A 25,838-nucleotide genomic window follows, 5' to 3' on the forward strand; every position below is an offset into this window, starting at 1 on the left:
CATTCCCGCCAGCAAAGGCACCAGGGTTCCAATTGCCCCACACCCTCACCAACACTTGTTGTTTTCCTCTTTTTTAATTATGGCTAACCTAGTAGATGTGAAGGGGTATCCCTTGTGGTTTTGATTTGCATTTCCCTAATGACTAACCTAAATAACTTTTTAATACACCTACCTTTCTCCAATCCACTGACTCGATTTTTCAACTGTTACATTGCAGCAGCCTACTTCCTAGGGTAATTATTAGTATTAAATGATTATACACACACAAATCTATCTATATCTAGATATCTAGATATAGATATAGATATAATTATTTAGAACAGTGCCTGGAATAGAGTAATCACTGTGTAAGTGTTAGAAAGATGGAATAAAAGGAAGAAAAGAAGGATGGAAAGATGGAAGGAAGGAAAAATAACCTCTTAACTATTCTTTCCTTTCCCATTGTCCCTAAGTCAAGTTCCAAAATTCCTATCCTAACTTACAAGGCCCAAACAGGCCTCCTTTCAGTTTCCTGAAGGCAGCAGGCTCTCATTTGCACACTCTATTCTGTCTGGCACATCTTCCCCACAACCCCCACCCCCCACCGCCCCATTCTCCCCAATTCTTTGCCTTGTTAACTCTTATTCAATCTTGAAGTCTTTGCTTATTCATGACCTCCTTACCACAGAGGCCTTCCTGATTTCCCCGACTGGGCACCATGGGGTATATAAAATAAGACCTTATCTCTTAGATCTGGGCAAGAGAGCTCCTTGCCCTGGGCTTCATGCTTTAGAAGGTACCATAGATTACAGCCACAAAAGAACTAAATCTATTAAAAACCTAGGGGTGTTTCTGTCACTTGGGATTCAGCACTCAGTGCTGGCACAGAGCACCTGTCACCCTAAACGCAGGGAGGAATTCAGCTGTCAAAGTGCTTACCTAAGGGAAAAGAAAATTGACTTGTCAAGTCCTTTGTCTCAGATAGCATGATGGTAATAGATTTCTGCATGACATGTTATTTCCCAGGAGTGCTGAGCGACCACTTTCTTGCTCCTCTTTGAGTCCCAATTTCTGGTTTTGGAGGAACTCATGAATTAGTGTAATATTTGCAACATTGCACATGGTGGCTGAGGAACATTTTGTAGTATTAAATAATTTATAGCATTCTTACATTTGTAGGTCTAGATGTCACATATATGAAATGATACTTATCCTTTTTATTGATAGCCTCATGGACACTGGACACAGAAATTGCAAATAGTTTCATTGTTATTAAAATATTTAATTAGGTTTAAAATTTGCAAAAATTAATGAAGTGTCCGACTCTTCAGTAGGAACTTTGTCTCACATATTTCCTCTGGAAGAAAAGAATACTGGGTCTAGAATGGTCAAGTTTTCAGCAACTCGGGTTCAAAATCAAGGGACTTCAGCCAGAATTTACTCCTTTCCTTTCCCACTCTCTTTGCTTATGAGTATTTTGTCTTCCTTCCAACCTTAGGGAGGTATGAGTGAGAAGCTTGAGCTAAGTCCTTGATGGGGGTGTGCGGTGTACTTGTGATTATCTGCTGGATCTCTTTCAAGGTGGATTTGGGGAGTGGCAGATGGATGAAGGTAGGGGTGGAGGAAAGTCCCAGATTCATTGTCCCATCCTGCCCAGAATCTTAGGGCTCACGTTGTTCTGGCCAGCACTTTCAGCTGCTCTTTCCAGAAAACTTCAGGGGACACAGGGCTGGAATTTCTGTGTTCTCAGAGCCAGGATTTGGAGCAGTTCCCTCTCAAGTATTTCCTTTCCACTCCGGGGGCTCAGAAGACTATTGTTTCTGATGCTCGAAGAGAGTGGTGAGACCAGAAAGGGACAGGGTTCCCTGCTCACTCTTCTCCCAGTTATCCCACAGATCATTAGAGACCTGGCTGTCCCCATACTCAAGAAGGGGGAAGAGCTGAACCCAGAAGCAGAGGGTGGGTGTGTAAGGAATGCTGCCAGACGGACGGAGAGGTGTGAATAGGGAGAGGTCAGCCAGGGGAACAGAGAGCTTGAGCTAAGAACCAAATCCAACAGTAGAACAGCCTTTGTCCTTGAGATCTCCCTGGGTCAGAATGAATGAGCCAGACACCACAGGTTCTTGGGGCAGGCAGTGTGGTGTGACTGAAAAAGCACTGGACTTGGGGATTTTTGAGCTGCATTTGAATTCTAAGGCTGCCCATTAAGAACTGTGTAATCTGGGCAAATGACTTCGCCGAGCCTCAGTTTCCTCTTCAGTACTATTAGCACAGGCTTTGGATGCAGACAGACTCTGCCCCTAACACCTGCACGACAAATTACTTAACCTCTGAGCCTCAGTTGCCTCATCTGTTAAAAACAGTGGCAATAACACCTTTGGAGTGATTGTCAGTATTAAATAAGATAATCAATGGGGAGTAGATTTCATCCGTCACATAGGATCATGGAATAACAATGAACTTGGGGCCAGGTGACATGGGTTTGAATCTGCCTCCAGCTAGTTGCGTAACTTCTCTGAGAACCAGCTCCCCCTCTGTAAGAAAAACGACGCCTTCTTCACGGGGGTTCTTATGATGCGGCTCCGAGGAGATAAGGTGTTGTGAAAGCACTTTGTACAGCTCTGCACAAATGTGAAGAATCCTTTTTGTTCTTCAGCTCACCCTCTAACAAAGGCTGAATAAGTATTGAATTGGCCAAAAAAGGGAGGGCAAGGGAAGGAATGTGAATCTTAGGGGGAGTAGCAGAAAACCTCAAATAATTCCTGCACTGTGTTTCTAACACTTTCCATTAGGCCCCAGCTCCTAAGAACAGCTCACATCCACAGGCGGGCAGGAGGCGCCGGGGATTGTGAAGAGGGAAAAGGAGCCCACTGTCATGAAACCCCAGGAAGGCATGGAAGGTCCTTGTCTGGAGAGGAAAATAAGAGGGAGTCTCTCAGGTCTCAGCTCCCTCTGTGTCTCCCTCCATGACCTTGACTCCCTTGTGATCCACAAAGCACAGCTCGCAGCCTTGAGCCAAGAAATGCTGCCTTTCAATGCCCCCCACCTGACAGCTACTGAGCAGATTCCAATATGCTCAGGCTTAGATCCCAGAGAAAAAAGACAGGAGCTCTGCAGTCCCCTAAGGGAGGGCAGCTCGCCCCTCCCCCTTCCCCACCAGCCAGAGCAGAGCCCCTCCAGGCAGTCCCCCCACCCCATGCCCTCCACTTCCCTTTGATAAGTCTGAATTAGGACATGATGCCAGCGTCCTGCTGGTCCTGGGCTTCAGAGAGAGGCTGCCCTTCTCTTGGGAGCTCAGCCCGTGGGATGTGCATGGGAAATGTTTCCACAGATTAGTGCCTCCTGGGGTGGGACAGCAGCAGCAGGTGGCAGGAACAGGGCAGGGGAGGGAGCAAAGCCCAGGGAGCCCTTGGGAGGAGCCCAAGGACAGAGGCTTTCTTCTCCAAGCTCCAGCCTCCAGAACCAGGAGGTCTGGGGTTCCTCCAAAGCCCCCTGCCTCCGTTTTACCCCCCCAGCTGATGCGGCATAGACCATTTTATTTGACCAATTGTTGTGGCAATTATGGGAGTATCATAGTTTGACTAAGTCTTGCTCCAGGTGTAGAATAAATGGGAGAATAAGGGGAGGGGTGCAGGGGCAGGAGAGGAGAGATGAAGAGCCAGCTAAACAATCCAAGAAGACGGGGCGGCGGGTGGGGGAGGAAAGGAAATTACAGCAAGAAGAAATATATATAAGCCATGGAAAAGGCAGCCCAACAAGCTGCCCTAAATTAACACTTGTAGAAGGTCAAATCTGGTTGATATTTTTCAAATCTGCATTTGTTCAGTCAGGACTTAACAAGGAGCAGTTAAATCACCAGCGTGAGACAGACAAGCCAGATACCTTCTAAGACAGGGACAAGAAGGCAGTAAATGCCGGTCAGCTGAGGGATGGAGTTGCCGGGAGGAAGGGAGAAGCCGGGTTCCTGCTGGCCTTCCCCTTCTCCCTGGCCTTGTTCTTGAGTGTTGAGTGAGTTTAGGAGTGAGCAAGGCAGGTGGGTGAGGTCATTATAATGTGACTTTGACCCAAAGTTTCATCAACACTGGCTTCCCCCTTGGGTTAGTCCTGGCCCAGCATCAGCCATCCCTAATCCAGCTGGCTCCCCGGCCTCACAGTTCGTGCACGTGAGGAACTGGCCTTGGGTCTGCGTCAGCGTTCTGGATGAACTCGAAGATGAATTTCACCTGGGTCTCGTAGGCTTGGACTGAGATTTTCTCATTGATTCCGTGGATGCTGAGGGAAAGAGATTTGGGGGGAGAGTCCATTGCTCTAGTACAAGTGCCCCCACCCTACATCCCCTGAAGCCATTGGCCTTTGACCCTCCAGGGGTAGGAAGTGGGCAAGGTGGGAGCAGCCCTTTGTAGGAAGCGAGGTTTCATATGACTTGTCGGTCATCTCTCCAGGATCCGTGTCCATGGAGAAGAACAGTGGGGGCAGATAATAATAAACTCCTGGGGACTGCAAATCATCTCCTGCTCTGGAATCCATTTGATAATTTCTCCTCTGAGGGAAAGTTACCTTTTAATTCTAAGGCCAGAATTCCAGCTAGACTTATCTCTAAGCCAGCCACCCCCCCACCCCACATTACTAGGGGCACAAGTGGATAGAGGGGAACTGCCCAGGGTACCTATGGGTTCTTTACTTCACCTAGAACTTCACCTCCAGATCTGATGCCCACAACCTGCCTCAACACAACACAACACAACGCAACCACACATGTAACCTCAAAGATGAAAGGAAATAAAGAATAGCTACCTTCCCCTACCCCCGTTAAAAAACGAACACCCCCACCCTGCCATGAAATCTGTTCTTAAGCTCATATTGAAATACTTTTGTTTTATTGGCAACTGACATGATGAGGAAATCGGAGCTGGATATGGTAAGGAGCAGAGAGGTAAATGGCAATCATCCCCCCATACCCCAGGACTAAAAATTTGCTGAAGAACCCACAAAGTAGTAATTCACATGCAGTAGTTGAAATTAGTGCGTAGGTCTCAGACTCCTACAGTGTGTTTTCTTTTAAGAATTCAAAGCACAAGCCCACCTTTGACCTCAAATGTGTCTGCATTTCACTGACTGGAAATTGAGAACTCTGGAGTCCCCCCTCTTGGGGGAGAAAATGAGATCCAGAGGGGAAGCACTCTCTCAAAGGGAGGAAGAGGTGGGATTAGCGCTCAAGGGTCCTAATTCTTCCAGATTCTCTCCAGTCATCTGATTATCTCCATCCCTGAAAACAGTCACCAATTCCCACACATTCTGGGGAGTGGCAAGACTCTGGCACTCAGGAAAATTGGCCAGTTGGGTTCCACAATATCTTTATGTTAGTTTGTGCAAACCCTGAGTTTCTCCCATTCTGTGGACTGTCAGGAGAACGGCGTGGGAAAGGGACAGGTCAGATGTATCTCCTCTCTCCACCAAGCTGTCCAAACCTGTTCCACTCACTCACCTGCTGAAGCTCTGAGGCTGCAGGTAGATGGGGTTGAACCGGTAGATGCCAGTGGTAAGGTTCGTATAGTGTCTGCTGTCTGTGTTGCCAATACAAGTACCTAGAAAGGAAGAATCAAGAGGAATGGGGGCTTCCCTGGTGGCGCAGTGGTTGAGAGTCTGCCTGCCAATGCAGGGGACACGGGTTCGAGCCCTGGTGTGGGAAGATCCCACATGCCACGGAGCAACTAGGCCCGTGAGCCACAATTACTGAGCCAGCGCATCTGGAGCTTGTGCTCCGCAACAAGAGAGGCCGCGATAGTGAGAGGCCGGCGCACTGCGATGAAGAGTGGTCCCCACTTGCCACAACTAGAGAAAGCCCTCGCACAGAAACGAGGACCCAACACAGCCATAAATAAATAAATAAATAAATAAATAAATAAATGGATTAAAAAAAAAAAGTGCCTTCCTTTGTACTTTGTTTAAAAAAAAAAAAAAAAAAAAAGAGGAATGGGGCTTTATGTGAGCAGCCAAGCCAAGGAAGTGGTGGCAGGTGGGCTACCTGGGAAATTGGGACCCCTGTGTCAACACAGAAGATGTCTGGCCCTTCCTTGGAAGGCTGAGGCTATGAATTTTTGTCCTTCAGGCTACCCATTCTCAAAACCTTTCTAAAACACCACTTCAGCCAGGAACATGGGATATCTTCCCAAAGGCATTAATGAGACATCCCTTGAGTGGTCCAAAGTGCCCTGTCTCCGTGATGACCATGGAGGCCAACAGCATCATTTCATACCCATAGCCAGGTTACTCTAGAAATCTAGATATCCAGAAATCTAAGTACATCTTCCTTATTGCCTGAGTTTTCTCGTATATCACCCAGGTCAGAAATAAACACTCTCTGGGGGAATTTTACTGCTATAAAATGTAATCTTCTTCAAGTAGAACATAATTTCCTGCTATTCTTGTCTTCTGAAGGATGACTCTGTCTTCCTAGAGTCAAACTTCAGGTTTGGAAAGTCCCAGGATACTCTCTAGTGTCCCACTCTCCTGAAGGTAGCAGGTCATCCCATTCCCCAGTAGGAGTGTTCTTTGAAAAAAGACCCCCTGGAACATCAGTTAAAGTGTGGTGGGATGATGTGGGATGGTAATTTGTGTTTTGTTCTACTTTCCACTCCTGGTTTTAAATGTATAATCAGCCCCTTCACAATTCCTGGCTTTGGGGATTTCTGCCAGTTGATGCCTGCCTATCTTTATTCTGTAAAAGCCCAACTCTGTCGATGGGATTATGGCAGGTGCCCCAGAAAGGAGAGGGTAAGGTAGGGAGCCTTTGAGGGCCAAGAGAGGAGAATCTGAGAGTGTGCAAGCCAGGGTTCGTAGATGGTGGGGACCCAGGCCCTGCTCTGTGGCAGGAGTCCAAGCAGGTGGCAAATCTCAGAGGGTACATTCAGGGTGTGTTCTTGGGTCTAGAGTCAAAGATCTCACCCCCCAGACAGGCCAGGGAATCAGAGGAAATCTGCAACCTGAAGTGACCCTGTGGCCAGGACAATGGATGTCTCAGAGGCAACCACAAGGACTGATGACCACAGACTAAGGGACCCTGATGCTATGCTGTCGTGTAAGACCCCAAGGGCCTGACTCAGGGTGGTGGTGGTGGTGCTTGGAGGCTTCAGTAATGTCTGAGGTTGAATTTCTGAGGAGTGGGTCAGATTTAAGTTGATTAAAAAAACAAGGCTGCTCTTTTTCCCCACACCCGAGGAGCTTATGGGTGCAGAATTTCACTGTAATCTCTTTAAGGGCCCATGCCTAGCACAGGGGCAGGTCCTAAGCATTAATATTAGCTTAGAAAATGAGAGAATCCATGATTAAAGCTAGAAAAAAGGAAAGTGAACACAGGTCTTCACATCAGAGCATCTCTTCCTCACATCACAGACCACAGATTCTCAAACTGTGGTCAGTCATCATTCCGGTGTCAGAATCCCCTGGGGTATTTGTTAAAAAGGCAGATTCCAGGGTCCTCTCCAGAGCTGGTTAAACTGAATCTTTGGGAGTGGGTCCAGGTAATCTGCATTTTAATAATTCCTTAGGTGATCCTCTTCTCCTCTTAAATTTGAGAACCACTGTCTATACAGCATAGACTTGGAAGGTACGCCAGAAGACTGGGAAAGGGGTGTAGAGGCGCTGCTACCGGGAGAGGTGAAGGGCGTTTATTCAGATGGTACAGCCAGGAGGAGTTTCTGGGCTGCGGATTTTGAGCTCTGTTGCTGAACTGCTATCCTAGAATGGATCAGAACCAGATGGGGAACCTGGCCCCCTCTGTGGCTCCTCCAGAGGAGGGGGAATCGGAGCTGATCCTCTCCTCCATGCCAGACTGGCTGGCCTAGGTTAAGCAAGGACCCAGGCTTGGCTGACCTAATTTATTGTTTCTGATCCTTTCCTGTTTGCTTTTTCACTTCTACTGAGAGGGGAAAATACAGTTCCAGTCCCATCAGGAGAGGAAGCAGCCAGCTGTTTCCAGGCTGAACAGCTGGGGTGGGGGTGGGGCAGTGGATATTAGACAGGATACAGTTCCAGCCCCCCCTCCCCCCAGCCACAGCTGATGAAGTCATTACCTGGGGCAACAATGTTGACTTCCGGGAAGACAGACTGTATGGTCTGGCGGAGCAGCTGGTAGCCCAAGGCCTGATCATCAGAGGGGCTGACAGGCAGGGGGTCAAAGGCATTCAACACGTGGAACTGGATCCGGTCGTCAGCCACAATGTCCTTGGCTAGTTTTAGGACCTTGAGGGAGGAAACAAAGGGAGTTCGATTTATTAATCTGCTATCCAAGTACCGTATGAATTTAAACAGTCTTGATTTCTCCCCAGCAAGGCAGAGCCCTGGAGTTTACAGAGGAGACTCATTTTGGCACTGGGACCTCAATTTCAGCCGACTGGTTGTAGGAGATAGAAGGGCTGGTCTTCCTGGAAATCTACAGCATGGTAGATTTAGGTTAAATATTTGGGAGGTTGCCTTACAGCCAAGAGGCAGGTGGGGGATTGGAAAATCAGGAAATTGGGTCCTTTCCCTTGGGTTGAGAACCATGGGCTGGGTGAAAATGTAGAAGAGACAGCACAGTGGAAATCTCAACCATCTTGAGACGGGGGATAGATGTGATGACCTCACTTCAGCCTGGGAGAGTCTCTGACAGGTGGTGACAGGGTCATATACTTTCTTTCTTTCTTCTCTCTGGGCATCCCTGCTTCCTCTTTGCAACCAACTGCACTGGAGCCAGGAAGATGAGCTCAACAGACAAGAAGTCAGGAGTTGGGGGACCGGTATTAAAGTTTTCTCTCTGTGCCTCCTTTCCTCAGGAAGGAACCTGAGGAAGCTTCTAGAAAATTCAGTCTGAAATGACTAGAGCTGAACTCAGCAAAAGTCCTGGTCCCAGGCAGGATGTAGACCAGACCCTGAGGATTGGGTCACGTGGAGCCATGTGGGAATGGACCAGGCAGCTGACTTAGGGTGGCCCCCCAAGCCCACTCAGCCACCCAGGGAAAAGCCCCAGCACTAGTCTCAACCCATCTGATCAGCAGTTGTTTTAGAACTGTCTCTGCCCTAGAAAGGGGAGTGTCTGTCTCATAATTGGGGGGCATTATCTCAAGAGGACCACTTTTAGGTCAGTGTCCCCTAGAAGCATGCTATGAGCTGAGTCTGGGAAGAAAATGAGGGTTCCTACTTCTGGCTTAGAAACCACCATTTAAACCAAACCAAATGCCCTGCTGTTGGATTAGGGGTAGGAGACAACTCACTTGTCAGAGCTTATTTTCACTCTAGCACTTATGTCCCTAATACTCTGCTACAGGAATTAATATATAGTCTGGATATATTCTTGACCCACTGGAAGGTTCCTGAAGTCATCCGCAGAAGTGTCTGCTGCTCCCTGTGCCAACTTACTTAAAGGTTCCTGCCTCCAGAAATTGAAGACGGCACACAGAATGGACCACTCTCAATGAGCACAAGAGCCCAGGTTTCCCACCAGCTGTTAGGATAGGTCCTGACCCAAACACCTCATTTCTATATTTCCAGTACGAAGAACATAAAAGGTATGCAATGAATGTTGGATACACACATTTTAAAAGATGTGAACCAATAAAAATAATAATAATGGGAGTTGTCTCATTAAGGAGCTTGCCCAAGGTTTATCCAGTTAGTATTGCTGGGCTGGGTATCCGAACGTGGTCTGACTTCACAGGGATGATGCTTTACTGCTTCCAAAGTACCTACAGGTTGAGGTGGTGTGGAGTAGAGCCAGAAAGAGGGTGGTGTTCATTTAAGATGGATTCCTTTGTGGTATGAATTTTGAGCCAGAATTTGAAGGAAGGATACGAAACTGATGGAGAAGAGGCAAGAGGCAGTCTGAGCATGGAGAGGGGCATGTACAAAAACTGAGGAGTAACACCAAACTTTGTGCCACAGCCAGCCACTTATTGCTGTGTGATGTTTGGCAAGCTCCTTAACCTCTGTGTCTCAGCTTGCTCGTCTGTTAACAGAAGGATAATAGTAGCACCTACCTGGTAAGGTGGTTGTTACCACTGCTGGAATATATGTAACGTGCTTAGGCTGGTTCCTGGCACTCAATGTATGTTAGCTGTTATTTGCCTGTTTAGAATGGAGGGACCACCCTGGGCAATAATCAGAGGCACAAGGATGGGACTAAGAGGAGGGACTCATCAAAGGTAAGAGGGACCTCAAAGGTCACTGTAGAGCACATTGATCCCTCATTTCTCTGAGCTCTTTTCTATTTTATGCGAAGCTGTATTTTCCTCTCAAGTGAATGATAAATTCGTTGAAGGCAAGGACAATGTGTACTTAAAATTAGTAAGGTCTTTAGAGTTAGCAAGACCAGCTTCTATCCTACTGAAAGGCTGTTCATTAGAACGTCTATGACAGGCTGTCACCAGCTTGTCCTTGAATATTTCCAGTGGCGGAAAGCTCACCGTCATGTGTTTTAATATATTCCACCTTTGAACAACCCTGTTATGAATGTCTTCCTAATAATGAACTGAGATATGGCTTCCTGTAGCATCTAACCTCCCCCCACCTCTTTTTATTTATTTTTAAAATATTCTGTATAGTCCACAGGATAAAAGAGTACAAGACACATCAGCAGGATTTCACCTCTGTTGAGATTAGAGGCCTGTGTTCTGGCTGCCTGAATGCTGTCCCCAGGCCTTTGCTCCTTCTTGAGTTTCAATGTAAATGCCCCCTGAGAGAGGACTGACCACTGTATTAGAGCTGCTCACTGTTCCACTCCTACCTCACGACTGCTTTGGGACACATCATCCTATGATTTTCTTTGTGGTACCTACTTCTTCTACTTGCTCATTTATTTGATTACTTGCTTATTGCTGTCTCTACCCACTAGCACCTAAGCCCCTTTAGAATGGGAATGTTGGCTTGTTCACCATTTTCCCAACTGCTTGGAAGAATGTCTAGCCCATAGTGGTCACTCAGTAAACACTTGGTGAATGAATAAATGAAGGAAGAAAGGAATTTTCTGTAAAACACTCTAGATAGGTGGATATCCAGCCTCTGAGAAGCTCATTACCATCCAAGGTGCCATACTCCAAAACTCTCCTTTAAGTGGGGGCTCCCTGAAGCATCTCCCAGTGGCCTTATTTCTACTCCCTGAGGCCCATGCAGAACAAACTTTCTACATGGTAGCCTGTTACATTTCTGAAGGCTCTTGTTCCTCACAGATGGGTGCCGGAGACCTATCTACATCCACGACATGGGAGAGACCAGCTAAAGATGGAGGAAGAGGGCTCTGGGAGCCATTTATGTTTCCATCGGATCCAGCGCAAGGCTCTGCACCCTCGGCCCTCAGACCAGCAGGGAGTGTCCCTGATGCATGGAATCGGGGCACGAGGGAGAGGAATGACCAGGACAAAGAGGTGCTGTGTGCTTTCGGGATAACAGGGGCTTTGCATTCCTCCCTGGGGCAGGTGAGCAGGATGGGCCTGAGGATTCCGGAGATTTCACGAGATAGGCTGGGAAGGAAGGCCACTGTGGCAGGGGACTGGAGAGGAGGGAAGAGTGCCAGAACCTGGGGAGATGAAAGCCCCAGCTGGTGGAAAACAGCCCGTGGAAAGGGCATGGAGTTGGAATGAGGATGGAAAAAAACTGGTGGAAAGAAGCTCAGTTAGGGGAATTCAGTGATTTCCTGGTCCCATGAGTCCCCAGGGAGAGGACAAAGGTTGGCACTGGATGAAAAGCAGCAGAGCCCAGGGCTTACACTGTCCCAGCTCCCTGCCAATGCTGGGTGACTCTGGGCAGGCTGTCAACTCATCCCCCCAACCCCTGCAATGAGGGGTGTGCCTCCCACCCTGTGTGAGGACACACAACATCCTCCATACGGAAGGCCCCAGGGACAAAGGACCACAGAAGGCTAAATGTGGCGGACCCTCGATGACCTGACCCTTACCTTGCTTAATCCTGAAACATATTATTCATCTGACAGTTGTTAGGTTGCCTTTTTTGATCCTTTTCAGAAGGATCAGATTTACCTTCTAAATTCTTTTTAGCTCAACCTGATGTTTAAATAAGCTAGCCTTTCCTACAGATGTCAAACATTCTGTGTATTTCTTTTCACCCTTTAGCTTTCAGTTCAAATATCACATCCTTAGGGAAGCCTTGCCTGACCCCACAGACAAGGTCTGGTTCCTTGTTATATTCTGTGATAGCACCTGGCCCCCTTTCCTCATAGCACTCATCATGGTTTGCAATTACACATTCATTTTTATAATTTTAAAATTGATGTTCATAGCAGAACATTGCAAGGTGCTGTCCGCAACCCTCTTCTCTCCAAACTTCACACACCCTTCCCATGGGATTTTATTGGCTGTTGAGGTTTCAATTAATAATACTCCAGCCTCTATCTCTAGTTCATTCTTTCTCTAGATCTGAGGTATTTATACTTGCCTATTAATATATTAGAAGCTTCTCAAATTTCTAAACCCTTATATTTCTCTGTGAACTCGCTCTTCTTCCTGAATTCCCAATCTTGGTTAAAGGCATCAGCACCTGGCCAACTACCCAGGTTTAAAACCGTGGGGCCGTCCTGCCTTTCACTCACCCCACATCCATTACACACAGCACCCTGCTGAACCCAACTCTCACACCCACCTCTGGTGGGTACCTTCTTCACCCCATGACCACAGCCTTAGTTCAAACCTCTATACCCACTGCCTGAGATGTTGCAACAGCTTAACTGTTTCTTCTTACTCCAGGGCTTCCTCAGCATCACTGCTAGCACTGTCTCCCTAAAAGAGAATCTGAGTCTATCACAGCCCTATTTGAAGACCTCTGACAGTTCCCTTTTGTCCGCAGATTAGAGTCCAAACTCCTCGGCATGGCATACAAGGCCTTGATCCCCAAACTATAGCTCCATTTTCATCTTCCATTACTTCTCCCCCAAGTTATCCAACTCTTTAGACTTTATTTTAGCTGTACTCTGAATGTCTTACTTCTAGCAAAGTCCTATTTGTCTTTAAGTCCCAGTTCAAATTTCTAGTGATCACAAAAGACTTTCTTGATCCCCAGAGGTAGCACCAGCCCCCTTCTTTGCACTGGTCCTGTGGTAATTTGTTCATCCCTATTTGTTATAATCCTAGTATAGTGTAGTGGCTAAAAGCACAGACTCTGGAACTAGTGCTGGATGTATAATCCTGGGCATGTTTTTTACCTCCTCTGTTGATCTATGCCTCTGTTTTCCCTGTTAAATGAGGATAATACATTTCCTACTTCATAGAGTGGTTGTAGGGATTAAATGAGTATGTGTCTACCTGAGAACAGTGCCAAGAGCACAGAAAGTTCACTGTCTGTGTTTGCTACTATTGTTATCATTTCCTATTTGTCACTTATTATTATCATTCATCTCCCACCCCTAGACTCCAAGCTCCCCCAAGCCAGAGATCTCCTATCCCAGCCAAGCACCTGGCACATAGGAAGCCTTTGAAAAATCATTGAACAAATGAGAGCCTGGGCCAGCCCTGGGATTGCAGCTCCACCCCAGTCCCGACAGACACATCTCACTGATGCTGACTCAGTTGTCAGGAACACATGGTACATACCTCCTGGACTGTCTGTGCAGGATGAATTCGGAAGTTGATGGTGGCCTGGGCCACAGGGGGGATGACATTCACCTAGAGAGAGAACCACAAATCCTGGCTGAGCCGACCTCAAGTCCCCCGCACCTGACCCCTCCCAGGAAGTGCCAACTACCACCTGCAGGGGGAGAGGAAGCTGATTTGATTGAAAAATCCAAGGCTTAAGTTTTTCAGTCAGCCCCTGTCTTCTCTGGGCCCTTGATATGTGTTCAACGCTAGAGGTGTGTCTCTGCTTCAGGCCAGACTTTCATGCTTCTTGGTCTTGGAGGGGGTCACAGAGAGATGCTCAGAGCAAGACTGCTTTGTCTGGGACTGCATGGACACCTCTGCTTTGGCCCCATGCAGTGCCACTGGCAGTCTTCTGTGTGTGCTCTTTCCCAGGGCACCCAGGACATTTCTGCAGCGGTCAGCATTAGTCCTTACTCAGGATAGGGCACCCAGAGCATCTGAGGCCCCATCATGGCCCTGAGGGGGGTGATCATGGTAATGGTGGTGGCAATGGTGATGGTGATTTCCCACATCCAATTGCAAAATTTGACTCTGTTCTCTGTTTGACCAGGAAAAACCCAAGACTAATTGGAGAAGAGAGTTAAGCTATGGAGGGAATTTTTCCCAAGAGGCCGTGAGAGAAGAGATTCCCCAATTGCGTTATCTTTCTTTGAACTGGTATGGTGCAAAAAAGCACCAGACTAGGGACAGGAGAACTGGCTGTTATAAATTAGCCATGTGATTTTGAATAATGACAACCTCTTTGTGCCTCTGTCTTTCAACTGGCAATTGGGGCAATAATCCTCTGTTAGGAGGACCAAATGGAATAACAAATGTGAAAGTATTCTGGACAGATAAAAACACCATTCAAATGCAAGGACACAGTACTGTTATTTTGGTGAACTCTCTAGGCAGCTGGTGAAGCCAGCTCAGGCCTGGCTGACACGTCAGACACTCCAGTCAGTTACATCAGGAGTGAATTCTGAGACACCATTCACTTACACTCAACCCGGGCTGCACAGTACCAGGGCTCCACAAGGCCACACTGTATTCTAGGTGAATGGTGTTCCTTGAAGTTGTGCTGGTGGTACTGGTAGAAACTGGAATGGTCTAACTCCTTTCCAGATTTCAGAAAGGCCTCAGCCCAGGCGAGCTAGCGTGGCTAGTTCAAACAGACAAGCCCCTTACTGGCTGGTCCAACTGGAAGTAGACCAATTTGCTGAAAAGTAGTTCTTGGAAAAAAAATTATCAAAGTATTGGTTCACCTGAAACTTATTTCTATAAAATGTAAACCTCGGGAGTTCCCTGGTGGTCAAGTGGTTAGGACTCCACACTCTCACTGCTGAGGGCCGGGGTTTGATCCCTGGTCGGGGAACTAGGATCCCACAAGCCTCGCTGCATGGCCAAAAAAAAAGTAAACCTCATAGAATTTACGTTTGCAAAGGCCACCCAATATTTACTGTATTTTGGGGAATGACAGTGTATGTATTTTAAGTGTTATGTATATCACAAATGTTATAGATTTTTTTTTTTTAAATTAAGTTATAGATTTTTAAAATGGCAGGTGAGTTTCTCTCATTCAATTCAGGGTAACACTAGGGGAAAATATATTCATCATTCATTAAATCTGTGAGGTGAATAAATCTTTCAAAATATGAGGAAGAATAACAAAAAGGTGGTAGGGAGGTTGGGAATCTTTAGCCTACGTGACCAAAATGCTAAATTAATATATTACATGTTGAATGAGTATAGGTCACAAGAGTTAACTCCCAAATAATGCCTCTTCACACCAGTGTAATGGTTGTTTTTTTGAAGGGGTACAGACCCAGAGAACCTGAGGGGGGCCCCTGAAATGCACATATATGAAACTTGGCCAGTAATTTCACGGAGTTTATAGACGTCAGCTAGAACCCTTGCTCCTGAGGCTTACCCATCTGATGACACAGGACAGTTCAGCACTGGGCCTTCCTACTATTCAAATTGTAACCAGAGAAGGAAGGAGAAGCCAGGAGATAAAGCCAAGGGATGGAGGGATGTGTGGGAGGAACCAGGTGGTGTTACCTTGACCCCTGCGTTGAACATGGTGAGTGCCGTGGTGGTCCTGACTAGCGCATTGGTTATGTAATTCCTCTCCATCAACCTAAAGCAGAAGGGCTAAGGTAAGACATTGTACAATGGAAAGAAAGAATGGGTTGTTGGATTACCCCCTTTCCCGAACCTTGGAGATCTTTAAGACCAGGAGGGATGTCCTATGTATGGATTAGATGTAGTGTCTGGTGGCTGAGGGATGGTTAGCCAGGCCCAGTTAAGCCAAAGAGAGGGGACTGGGAAGTGGGTAGGTTTGGGGTGGGGGATATGAGGGACAGAAAGATAAAACTTTACCTGCTTACAAGGGGCTGAAATAGCCACAGGTTGCTCAAGACTATGTTGGCAGGGAAGGGAAACTGAAAGGGAAAGCAGCAGGTCAGCAGGATTTCAGAGGGGTCAGCATAACAGGCTCACTGTTCTGGGGCCTGGGTCTCTCCCTACTTTAGATCTGCCTTGAGGGCACTTGGCAGTAGCCTCAAGGATGAGTGGGAACCAGCTCCCTCAGGGTGCCCGACGTTAGGTCTCAGGTTCTCAGCCTGAGCACCAACAGCCCCAAAGAACAAGCTGGATCCCTGCCTCTTGGGCTCAGCCACAGGCTGGGAACAGGTGAGAATGGGCAGAGCACTGGTCAGCAGTAGGGCTCCTTTATTACTCGAAAGGCAACTTCTCCGCCACCCTTTCTTCCTCTTCCACAGCTGACAAGGGGTCTGCGAGACTCCTTCTCACACCTCATTTGCCAGCTGCTGCAATGCCATCTTCAATGGCCCGCCTCCAAACATGTTTGGCATTGGTGTCTGCTCCAGTCTGGAAGAGAAATGGAGCTCTCAAGACTCACCCAACTCAGTCTAAGACCAGCGGTCTGAAGAGAAGGAGAGAGATAGAGATAGGATGTTTCAACAGGCCTGGCCAGGAGGTCTCCCACTCACCTCCCCATCACCTCCACCAATCCAACCGTTCCAAGATCTCAAAGCACAAGTAGGGCTACCTCTGCTCCACCAGCAGGAGGTGTCCCTGTCTACCAAGCCCAAGGTAGGCACCCCCACTCGTTGCACCTACCACACTGCAGCAAAATTGTCAGTCTCTTCCGCTAACTGTTGAGTTCCTAGAGGAAAGGGACTGTCTGTATGCCCATCACTGGGCACAAAGTCTTGAACATGGTAGATAGTTAAATATTTAACTGAATGAATATAATTCTTCTTCCTACTCTGCAAGAAAACCGGCCAGAGGTAAGCTCTGCTGTTACAGACCCTGCTCTCCTCACCCACAGTCAGCAGCCTTTATTTACCTTAGCTATCTTGCCAGGGCAGGTGGAGAATTTAGACAGTTCTTTTCCAGCTGTGAGCTCTAACTTCAGGCCTGGACTTTGGACTATTCCAGCTAGCTAACCTAGCTTTTGTCTGCTGGCCCTTACTTGCCATGATGGATAGATCCTCTTCTGACATCTAACCCACTGTCCTTCCTGCAGCCCCCATCGTGGCTTCTCAGCCCAGCTTCAGGACAAGAAGCTTAGCTTCCTCAAACTCAAAGTGGGAAAGTGCCAGGTCTTCCAGCCTGAGTCTGGCAAGGGAGCAGGGCCAGGAATTGCTTACCGGCTGACAGCAGCTGCGAGGATGCCAATGCTTGTTTCCTTTGGAGGAGCTGAAGAATGGCCTGGAGTCATGTTTACTTGCAGCATAAGGTTAATTGCACCCTTCTCGGAGACTGAAACCCTGTAGGAGAGGGTCAGAGAGGGCCCTCCTGACCTCCTCCCACCCTGAATGATCCCATAGGCCCCAGGCCCATCTGTGCAGTGTCTGGTGGGCCAGGAGGTCAGCTTCATGCTGCTTAACAAATTACTTCTAGAGGAGGAAGGGAAAGGGAAGCCCAGACCTGGTCGAAGATCGGGGGGTGATTAAAGCAAGAGGAGTAAAATAAGAGTTGATCAGCCATGGCCTAGAGACAACCAGGCTGAGGTCAACTCTAAGGGGTGAGAACGCCTTCCAAGCTGGGGGCTGGGGTTTTGCTTTACTCACATGGCAAAGGCTTTGGAGGTTGGGAATGAAACCATCCAAGATGAAGCTCCCCTCATCCACAATGAAGGCTAGCTGGATGCCCCTTGCCTGTAGCAGGGCTGAGATCTTCTGAGCCCCATTTACCCCTGATACCTGCAGACATTGAACCCAGAGCCACAGTCCTTCTCAGCCAGACCTCCAGAGGTAGCTCACAGAGACCCATCCAGCATAGCTGGCGGCCCCAGAGCCTCCCCACCCAGGCTCCTTCCTGGGGGGCAGGGCCCTCGACAATCCTGCCTCACAGAATCCTGGAGTGTCAGAGACGGAAGGGCCCAACGCCCCTCACTTCACAAGTGAAGAAACTGGGACCCAGAGTGTGAAGTGATTTGCCCAGGGTCAAAGTAAGTGGCATCACTGGAAATAAAACACATTCGTTGATCTCCCTGTTATTCCTCTTCCCATCACACCAGTCCTTCTCTAGGTGTAGTTGATGGATTACGTGCCTGCCTCAGGTATTACCAGGGAGTTTGTTAAAAATTCAGATCTATGCATATCACTAAGTGAAAGAAGCCAATCTGAAAAGACTATATACTGTATAATTCCAACTATATAACATTCTAGAAAAGACAAAATTATAGAGACAGTAAAAAGATCAGTGGTTGCCAGGGTTTGGGGGAAGGAGAGAGGGATGAATTGGCAGAACACAGAGGCTTCTTAGGGCAGTGAAAATATGTATGACACCATAATGATACCATATATGTTATTATACATTTGTCCAAACCCATAGAATGTACAACACCAAGAGTGAACCCTAATGTAAACTATAGCTTTGGGTGATTATGATGTGTAGGTTCATCATTTGTAACTAATGTACCACTCTGGTGGGGGATGTTGATATTGGCGGAGGCTGTGCATTCGTGCGAATAAGGGAAACCTCTGAATCTTCTCATTTCTGTTGTGAACCTAAAACTGCTCTTAAGAAAAAAAGTCTTTAAAAAACAACAAATTCGGGGGCTTCCCTGGTGGTGCAGTGGTTGAGAGTCCGCCTGCCAATGCAGGGGACACGGATTCGAGCCCTCGTCTGGGAAGCCGCGGAGCGGCTGGGTCCGTGAGCCGCAATTGCTGAGCCTGCGCGTCTGGAGCCTGTGCTCCGCAACAAGAGAGGCCGCGATAGTGAAAGGCCCGTGCACCGCGATGAAGGGTGGCCCCCGCTTGCCACAACTAGAGAAAGCCCTCGCACAGAAACGAAGACCCAGCACAGCCATAAATAAATACAAATTTAAAACAACAACAACAACAACAACAACAAATTCGGATCTATGGCACAGAGCCCAGGTATCTGCATTTTGGTCAAAGTCCTTAGATATTTCTGGCGACAGATACACAGAGAAGTTGGCAAATCACCACGCCATATCCTGGAGACAGTGCAGCCGGGGAGCAAACCAGACCAGGGTGAAGCATACTCCCTCCCCCAATAGGGGACCCAGAGATAGGTATAGGATGAGGGGGTTCTACCTCCTCATCATGGCCCAGAGCAATGAAGAAAGATCTTCGGGGGATGTAGTTTCTGATCAGCAGAAGCTCCAAGGCCTGCAGGATTGCCTGGGGGACAGAAGGACAATGGAAGAGGAGAAAGGCTTATTCTCTAAGGTGTGGCACCAACGCACATCAGAGACATTTGGCTGCTGGCAATAGGGCTGATGGGACTAGGATGTGATAGACTCTCTTTGGAGAGAACAAATTAAAATGGTCCCAGGGGATGGGATGTAGGGAAGCAGAGCTCTGCATGAAACTTATACCACCTGGAGAAAAGCATAAATTTATCAAGTCAGAGCTGAAAGGGTACCTGGGGATCATCTACTCTAATCCCTATTTCACACTTGAGAAATCGGGGCCCAGGGAAGTGACAAACTGATGACTGGAACCGAGGTATCCTGAAGCCAAGGTTCTTTTCTACCATAGCCTCCTGCCTCCAGGGCTTAGCCAAGCACCCCCCTCCTGGGTTAATCTTTAGGACTCCAAGGCAGAGGGAACACAGCGTTTCAAGACCATAAGAGAGTTCTTGTTGTCCAGTGTGCCTCGACCATAGATGAAGCCATCACTCTCCAACCCAGAGAACGGGGGCACGTCCCAGCCTTCGTCAGGGGCAGGCACCACATCAATGTGAGCGAGGAGCATGTAGGGCTGCAGGCTGGGGTCCGAGCCTTGGACAGTGAACAGGTGGCTGTACTCTCCCACAGCTTCATGCCGGATAAAGCTGGTTTTGAACACAGTAGGAAAGACTAGAAACAAAGAGATGAAAAGCAATGAGAGAAAGCCAGATTCAACAGTTGCCTTTGGTTTTCCTACCATTTGATTCTCCCTGCTTATTTTTTTTCCTTTAAAACATGCAGCCTCCTTTAGGAAGCCTTCTGGTACAAAGCCAGTCTGATTTCTGATTTGCCCAATCTCTGAAATACCTCTTCCCTATATTATAATGTGCTATTACTGTGTAATAACCTGAATATCAAGACCCCACCATTATGACAGATAAGAGCTCAAGATCTGGCTTGGTCTGACCTCTAATGTTGTCACAAATACACGTTACAGGATGACGGAGACAAAGACTATGTTAAATTCTAAATATAATAGGCCCCAGTTTCCAAATTACTTGGAACCAAACATGACCACTATATATATATATTAAAAAATCAGAGATATTTTTCTTTTACAAAACAATACTTTTAATGTTTGTGTTATATGGAGATAAAAGATTATTCTGTCTAGCATATGGCCACAATTTTGTGTGCAGGTGTGGGTGTTCCCAGGGTCAACTATTCCGGTTACAGATAAGTATTAACACAGGTGGCCTTAGAAACATGGGAGAAAGAACTTTGATCTCCCTCTGGGCTGTGTTGGAAGAATCCATATATACCTCTGTGGATACCTAAAAACAAACAAACAAACAAACAAACAAACAAAAATGAAGAATATGCTTTTTTCTTGTCAGCCAGCTATCTAGTCTACTGTTACTGTTCATTTCTTTCCTGATTTTTATCTCCTATTTAGTGAAGGACCTTTCAGCCTGCTGGATTGATCCCAGATCCACCCGTCCCCAGAGTGTTAGAGAGGGGGCTACTTGCCGTGCCTTTGCCAGCCCCTCCCACCTGGGACTTGAGGGGGGCTGTTTTTTATTTGATTTAGGAAAGTGGCCTCACTACTTTCCATGAGCTTTTTCTATGGGGAGGGGGAGCTCCAAGTCTCCTTTTTTCTGTTGACCCATATTTCTTTAGCTCATGGGCAGTGGGGAAGGGGGAGAGGACTGATGTGATAGTTCAAAGCTGTTGACTGCCTAGAAGCTCAGAAATGTGTTAGTAATGAATCTGGAGTAGGGCTTGGGTAGGTGGAATGTGCGCATGTGTGGGCTGTAGGTATGTGTATGGAGGTAGGGGTGGGAGGAGCATGGAGCTTAGATCTGGAAACTACGGGAGAAGGAATTCCTAGTCCTACCTTTTGATTAGATTATATTTATTGACTGACATATTTAGGGCAAAGATTGGGAGAGTTCAAACTCCAACCCAACAGCTATGTGCCTTGGTTCTTCAAAGGGCAAATCTATAGTCTCTACTCTGTGTCCACTCTAACTCCTGGACTCTCCCTTCTATCGCTCCCCACTATGTACAAACTTTGGTCAAAAGAGGCCCATTCAAATTAGGTTGCCCTTGGCCAGTCACAAATTAAACTTCTTTATCACTTTGTAAAAGCACTGTGTCTCCAGCGCTACCTCTCCTACCCCTTTTGCACAGTTTGTGGCTGACCTTTATGAATGTATTCTCCAAACTCAGCCAGGGCTGTCGTGTTGAGCTCCTCGGGGCTGAAAGACACTGTTGGAATCTGGATGGCACCTATCAGAGTCAGAGATGGAAGATGATAACAACCATTGATTTTTCCACAGCCCTCTGTACATAAAAAGCTCTCTTGCATTCATTATCTTATTGTGGAGGGCAAAACAATCCTTTGAGGTAGGCACTGTTGTTTTCCCTTATTCGAAACTGAGGAAACAAGCTTACAGGCATTAGGTGAGCTGCTCAAGGTTGTCCAGAAACAAGCAGTAGAATTGGGATTTAAACTCAAGTTCTTTGAATTTATTTAGGCTACTATGGTTCTTAAAGGAAAATAAAGTCCAAGATGGGATGGGGTGGGGGAGGTCAGACAGGAGTAGATTTTATATCCTGACCCTAAGTGGGAAGCTGCTATAAATTGCTTCTAAGGTCTCACTCTGCCTCTGAAGCCACCATCCCTTCAATGAATCTAAGGAGCCCACTGTCCTGGGTCCCTACAAGAATGAAGCTTTGTGTGCTTTTCTGTACAGAGAGTAGGCTTATTCCTCATAGACTGGCTCATCCTGAGTCTCACTGTTCTCTCAGCCAAGGCCAGCTTTTTGGGCACATGATGGCTGGGAAGGGGTGGATTTAGAAGCTCCCAAACAAGCTCTTCAGTCATAAACAATCTCATCCACTCTACCCGGAAGTCTCAGTTGCTGAATTGCCACTAGGTTGATCCCTTGGTGAAGGCTTTACATTCTTAAAGAGTTCCACTATCAAATGCAAACAGCGGGGGTTGGGGGGGAGGAGGGGCGCAGAAACACATGGATCATGAAATTATTTGATTAGATGGCTGTCTGAAAACACTGGGAACAAATGCACCCAGGGCAGCTTGAGGTCAAGGGAGGGCCTCTGACTTCTGTACTCAGTTTCGCTAAGAATCAACCCTGCGTCATAGCCTACCACATAGGTGGGGAAGCCAAGGTTCAGAAAGACTAAACAAACTGCCTGCATGAGATTGAGAGGCAGACTCAAGATCTGAACTCAGGTGTTTTGTCCCCTGCTCAGCGTTCTAAGCCATGTTGCTATGAGGCCCCTTTTTTTGGTTCTAATCTAGCTTTTGCTTTCTTTTGTTCAGGGAGACTCTGGTGAGCTGCTGCCCAATGCCCTTCAGAGAACTATTTATACTATGATGCTTTGGGAAAGCCCTGCTCTGCCTCCCAGGCCTATCGCTCCAGCACAAACACAATTTATATTTAACACCGAGGGTTAGCTTTTGCATCTGCCGGCACATGTTTATGTAGGCAGTTTCTTTTAATCCATTACTTAATGGAAGGGAAAAGACTGGCGTTAAGCCCAATGGTGAGGAAGGATCTCATTATACCACAGGATCTAGCACTCAACAGAAACTTTGTTCTTTTCTCCTGGAAAACGCAGATTGGGAAGGTAAATAAATTTTTAGCCTTGGTTTGCGGTCTAGGGGAGAGATGTCCTTTAGGAGAAGAAATTAGGAACATCTCACACCCCGGCAACACTCCCACACCTCTTTTGGAGCCATCTAGAAACTACAGGCACTAGATGTTGTCACCCAGTGCTTACTCCGAGGTGTGGGGTGCTGGGAAGATCATTTAACTGACCTAAACTTCAATTTCCCTCATCTGTAGATAAGATTCAGATCATTTAGTCTTAAGTGATTTAACAAGTGAAAACTCTCAAAGGTTAAAAGCTGTTGTATTTTTTTTTTTACTCATTACACATTTATTGTACATTTTCACAATCTGGATTTGCCACAGAATTGGGGGCATGGGGTGAGGGAAGGGGGGGCAGGGGATACTGGGATAATATGGGGGGTCTAGAACACAGCACCCTCACCCCCAGCATCTCTCCCTACCCTTTCACACCACAGCTTAGATCTCCCTGCTCCCCCTCCACACAGAAACCTCGAGTGTGGGGGGAAGAGTTTTGGGGGTCCCCTCCAGTGTCAGGTTAAGGGACTGCACCCTCAGACCCCTAAAATTGTGCCATTTAAAAAGACATTAGGGCTTCCCTGGTGGCGCAGTGGCTGAGAATCTGCTTGCCAATGGAGGGGATGCAGGTTCGAGCCCTGGTCTGGGAGGATCCCACATGCCTCGGAGCAGCTAGGCCCGTGAGCCACAACTACTGAGCCTGTGCGTCTGGAGCCTGTGCTCCACAACAAGAGAGGCCGCGATAGTGAGAGGCCCGCGCACCGCGATGAAGAGTGGCCCCCACTTGCCGCAACTAGAGAAAGCCCTCGCACAGAAACGAAGACCCAACACAGCCAAAAATATATATATATAAATAAATAAATAAACTAAAAAAAAAAAAAAAAGACATTAGACCCTTCCTTTATCACTTCACCTAAGGAGGAGACCTGGAGAGGGGCAAGAATCCCCATCTTCCAGCAAGTTCTACATTGGCAGTGACCAGTACCCCCAGCCTGAATTCAAGGGGGCAGTCAGAGGAGCTGGGCAGTGATGGGGCAACACCCCCCAAATGAGGGAGGAGGGTATTCAGTCCAACCTCCAGCAGGGATGGGGCCAGAGATTTCAGGCAGGAATTGGGGGGATTCTTTGCCCTGCCCCATCCTCCCCAAGGCAGTGATGACCCCCCGACACACTGGCAGCCACCTCTTCCAAAAGAGATCAGATTGTGGCCAAGCCCCATGCTCCAGGCAAGCGGAGGTGGGGGTGGGGTAGGGTGGATAAGGGCAAAGGTGAAGCTTCCAGGGTAGGCAGGGAACGCTGGAGTCCCCAGAAGCCAGGTCTAGGAGAAGAATGGGCTCCCCAAGCCGGGCACGAGGTGCCGTGAATGGGGCCAGGGCTCGGCGGTGGGGTGTTGCGGAGCTCGAGCTCGAGTAGCCGACCTCTGTGGCAGGAGAAGGGAGTCGCGGGTTGGCCCGAGGAGACAGCGACCTATATATGAGAATAAGTGGTGAAGGGGACCCAGGTTCACCTTTCAGAGCCTCCTTCATTGCGACGCGCTCCTCTTGGCTGAACTGAGAAGGGATTCGCGGCGCCCTCCAATGCTCCTTGCCCCGCAGGCCCTTCGATCTGGAGACGGTGGCGATACTTAGCAGCAGCACAGCCGCCAGGGCCAGCAGGCAAACGTACGGCCGAGCCATGTTTCTCTCAATGCCTCGGTGCCAGTCGGCGGGCTGGAGTTTGGACCTAAACAGCCAGCCCGCGATCTTCGCCCTGTCACTGCTCTAATTCCCGCAACTGCCTTAGTCCCACCCCATTCCCAGGGCTGGCCAATCATCCCTTGCCTGGAAATGCAGGACAACCAATCCACGGGACGGCCCCGCCCCAGGCCCGCAAGGCCTTTTGGGGGTTGTGGTTTCTCGCCCTGTAGCTCGCAGCGGCAGAGCAGAGATGAAGTAGGGTTCCAGGCAAATTAGTGCAAGGTCTTGCCTGCACTTGATCTTCTGCTTTGAGATACTCGTCAATCCCTTTCTAGATGACAACAGACCAAATAAAAGGGGGAAAAGGCAAATAAATGAACAAAGTTTATCAGACCTTTATCTACTTCTCACTTCCTCTGAAGCTTAGGGCTTGACTACCATTCCCTTAGATTCCATTGAGGAAGCTCTGCAACCCCTGGCTTGATTTCATTTGAATTGGAACAATATTGCTCTGTCTATAGACATTGTTTTGAAGTATATTAGATGAGAGTGTTTGCTTCTGTTTAGGAATTCGCTGAAAGTGTTTTTGATATCAATGTTAACACTGCATTTTTGCAACTCTAGGCAAATACATTAAGACTGAAGGACTTTTTATTTTATTTTTTTAAACATCTTTATTAGAGTATAATTGGTTTACAATGGTGTGTTAGTTTCTGCTTTATAACAAAGTGAATCAGTTATACATATACATATGTCCACATATCTCTTCCCTCTTGCATCTCCCTCCCTCCCACCCTCCCTATCCCACGCTCTAGGTGGTCACAAAGCACCGAGCTGATCTCCCTGTGCTATGCGGCTGCTTCCCACTAGCTATCTATTTTATGTTTGGTAGTGTATATATGTCCATGCCACTCTCTCACTTTGTCCAAGCTTACCCTTCCCCCTCCCGTATCCTCAAGTCCATTCTCTAGTAGGTCTGCATCTTTATTCCCATCTTGCCGCTAGGTTCCTCTGACCATTTTGTTTTGTTTTTTTTTAGATTCCATATATATGTGTTAGCATACGGTATTTGTTTTTCTCTTTCTGACTTACTTCACTCAGTATGACAGTCTCTAGGTCCATCCACCTACTGCAAATAACTCAGTTTTGTTCCTTTTTATGGCTGAGTAATATTCCATTGTATATATGTGCCACATCATCTTTATCCATTCATCTGTTGATGGACACTTAGGTTGCT

At 47.5% G+C, this 25,838-nt stretch overlaps 1 protein-coding gene across 1 annotated transcript; it reads right to left on the reverse strand.

Annotated features, from left to right (window-relative positions):
• Positions 1-604: 604 nt before the first annotated feature.
• Positions 605-24,683, reverse strand: PM20D1 (peptidase M20 domain containing 1). The gene is given in 14 exon segments (XM_036874792.1): positions 605-4,251; positions 5,465-5,564; positions 8,052-8,220; positions 13,554-13,625; positions 15,639-15,717; positions 15,960-16,021; positions 16,394-16,469; positions 17,255-17,374; positions 17,678-17,692; positions 17,694-17,809; positions 19,172-19,258; positions 19,706-19,938; positions 21,454-21,540; positions 24,433-24,683. Coding segments are annotated over 14 exon segments (1,509 nt in total). The 5' UTR covers positions 24,602-24,683; the 3' UTR covers positions 605-4,127.
• Positions 24,684-25,838: the final 1,155 nt, after the last annotated feature.

This window comes from Balaenoptera musculus, chromosome 1, assembly GCF_009873245.2.
Source record: "Balaenoptera musculus isolate JJ_BM4_2016_0621 chromosome 1, mBalMus1.pri.v3, whole genome shotgun sequence".
Classification (NCBI taxonomy): Eukaryota; Metazoa; Chordata; class Mammalia; order Artiodactyla; family Balaenopteridae; genus Balaenoptera; species Balaenoptera musculus.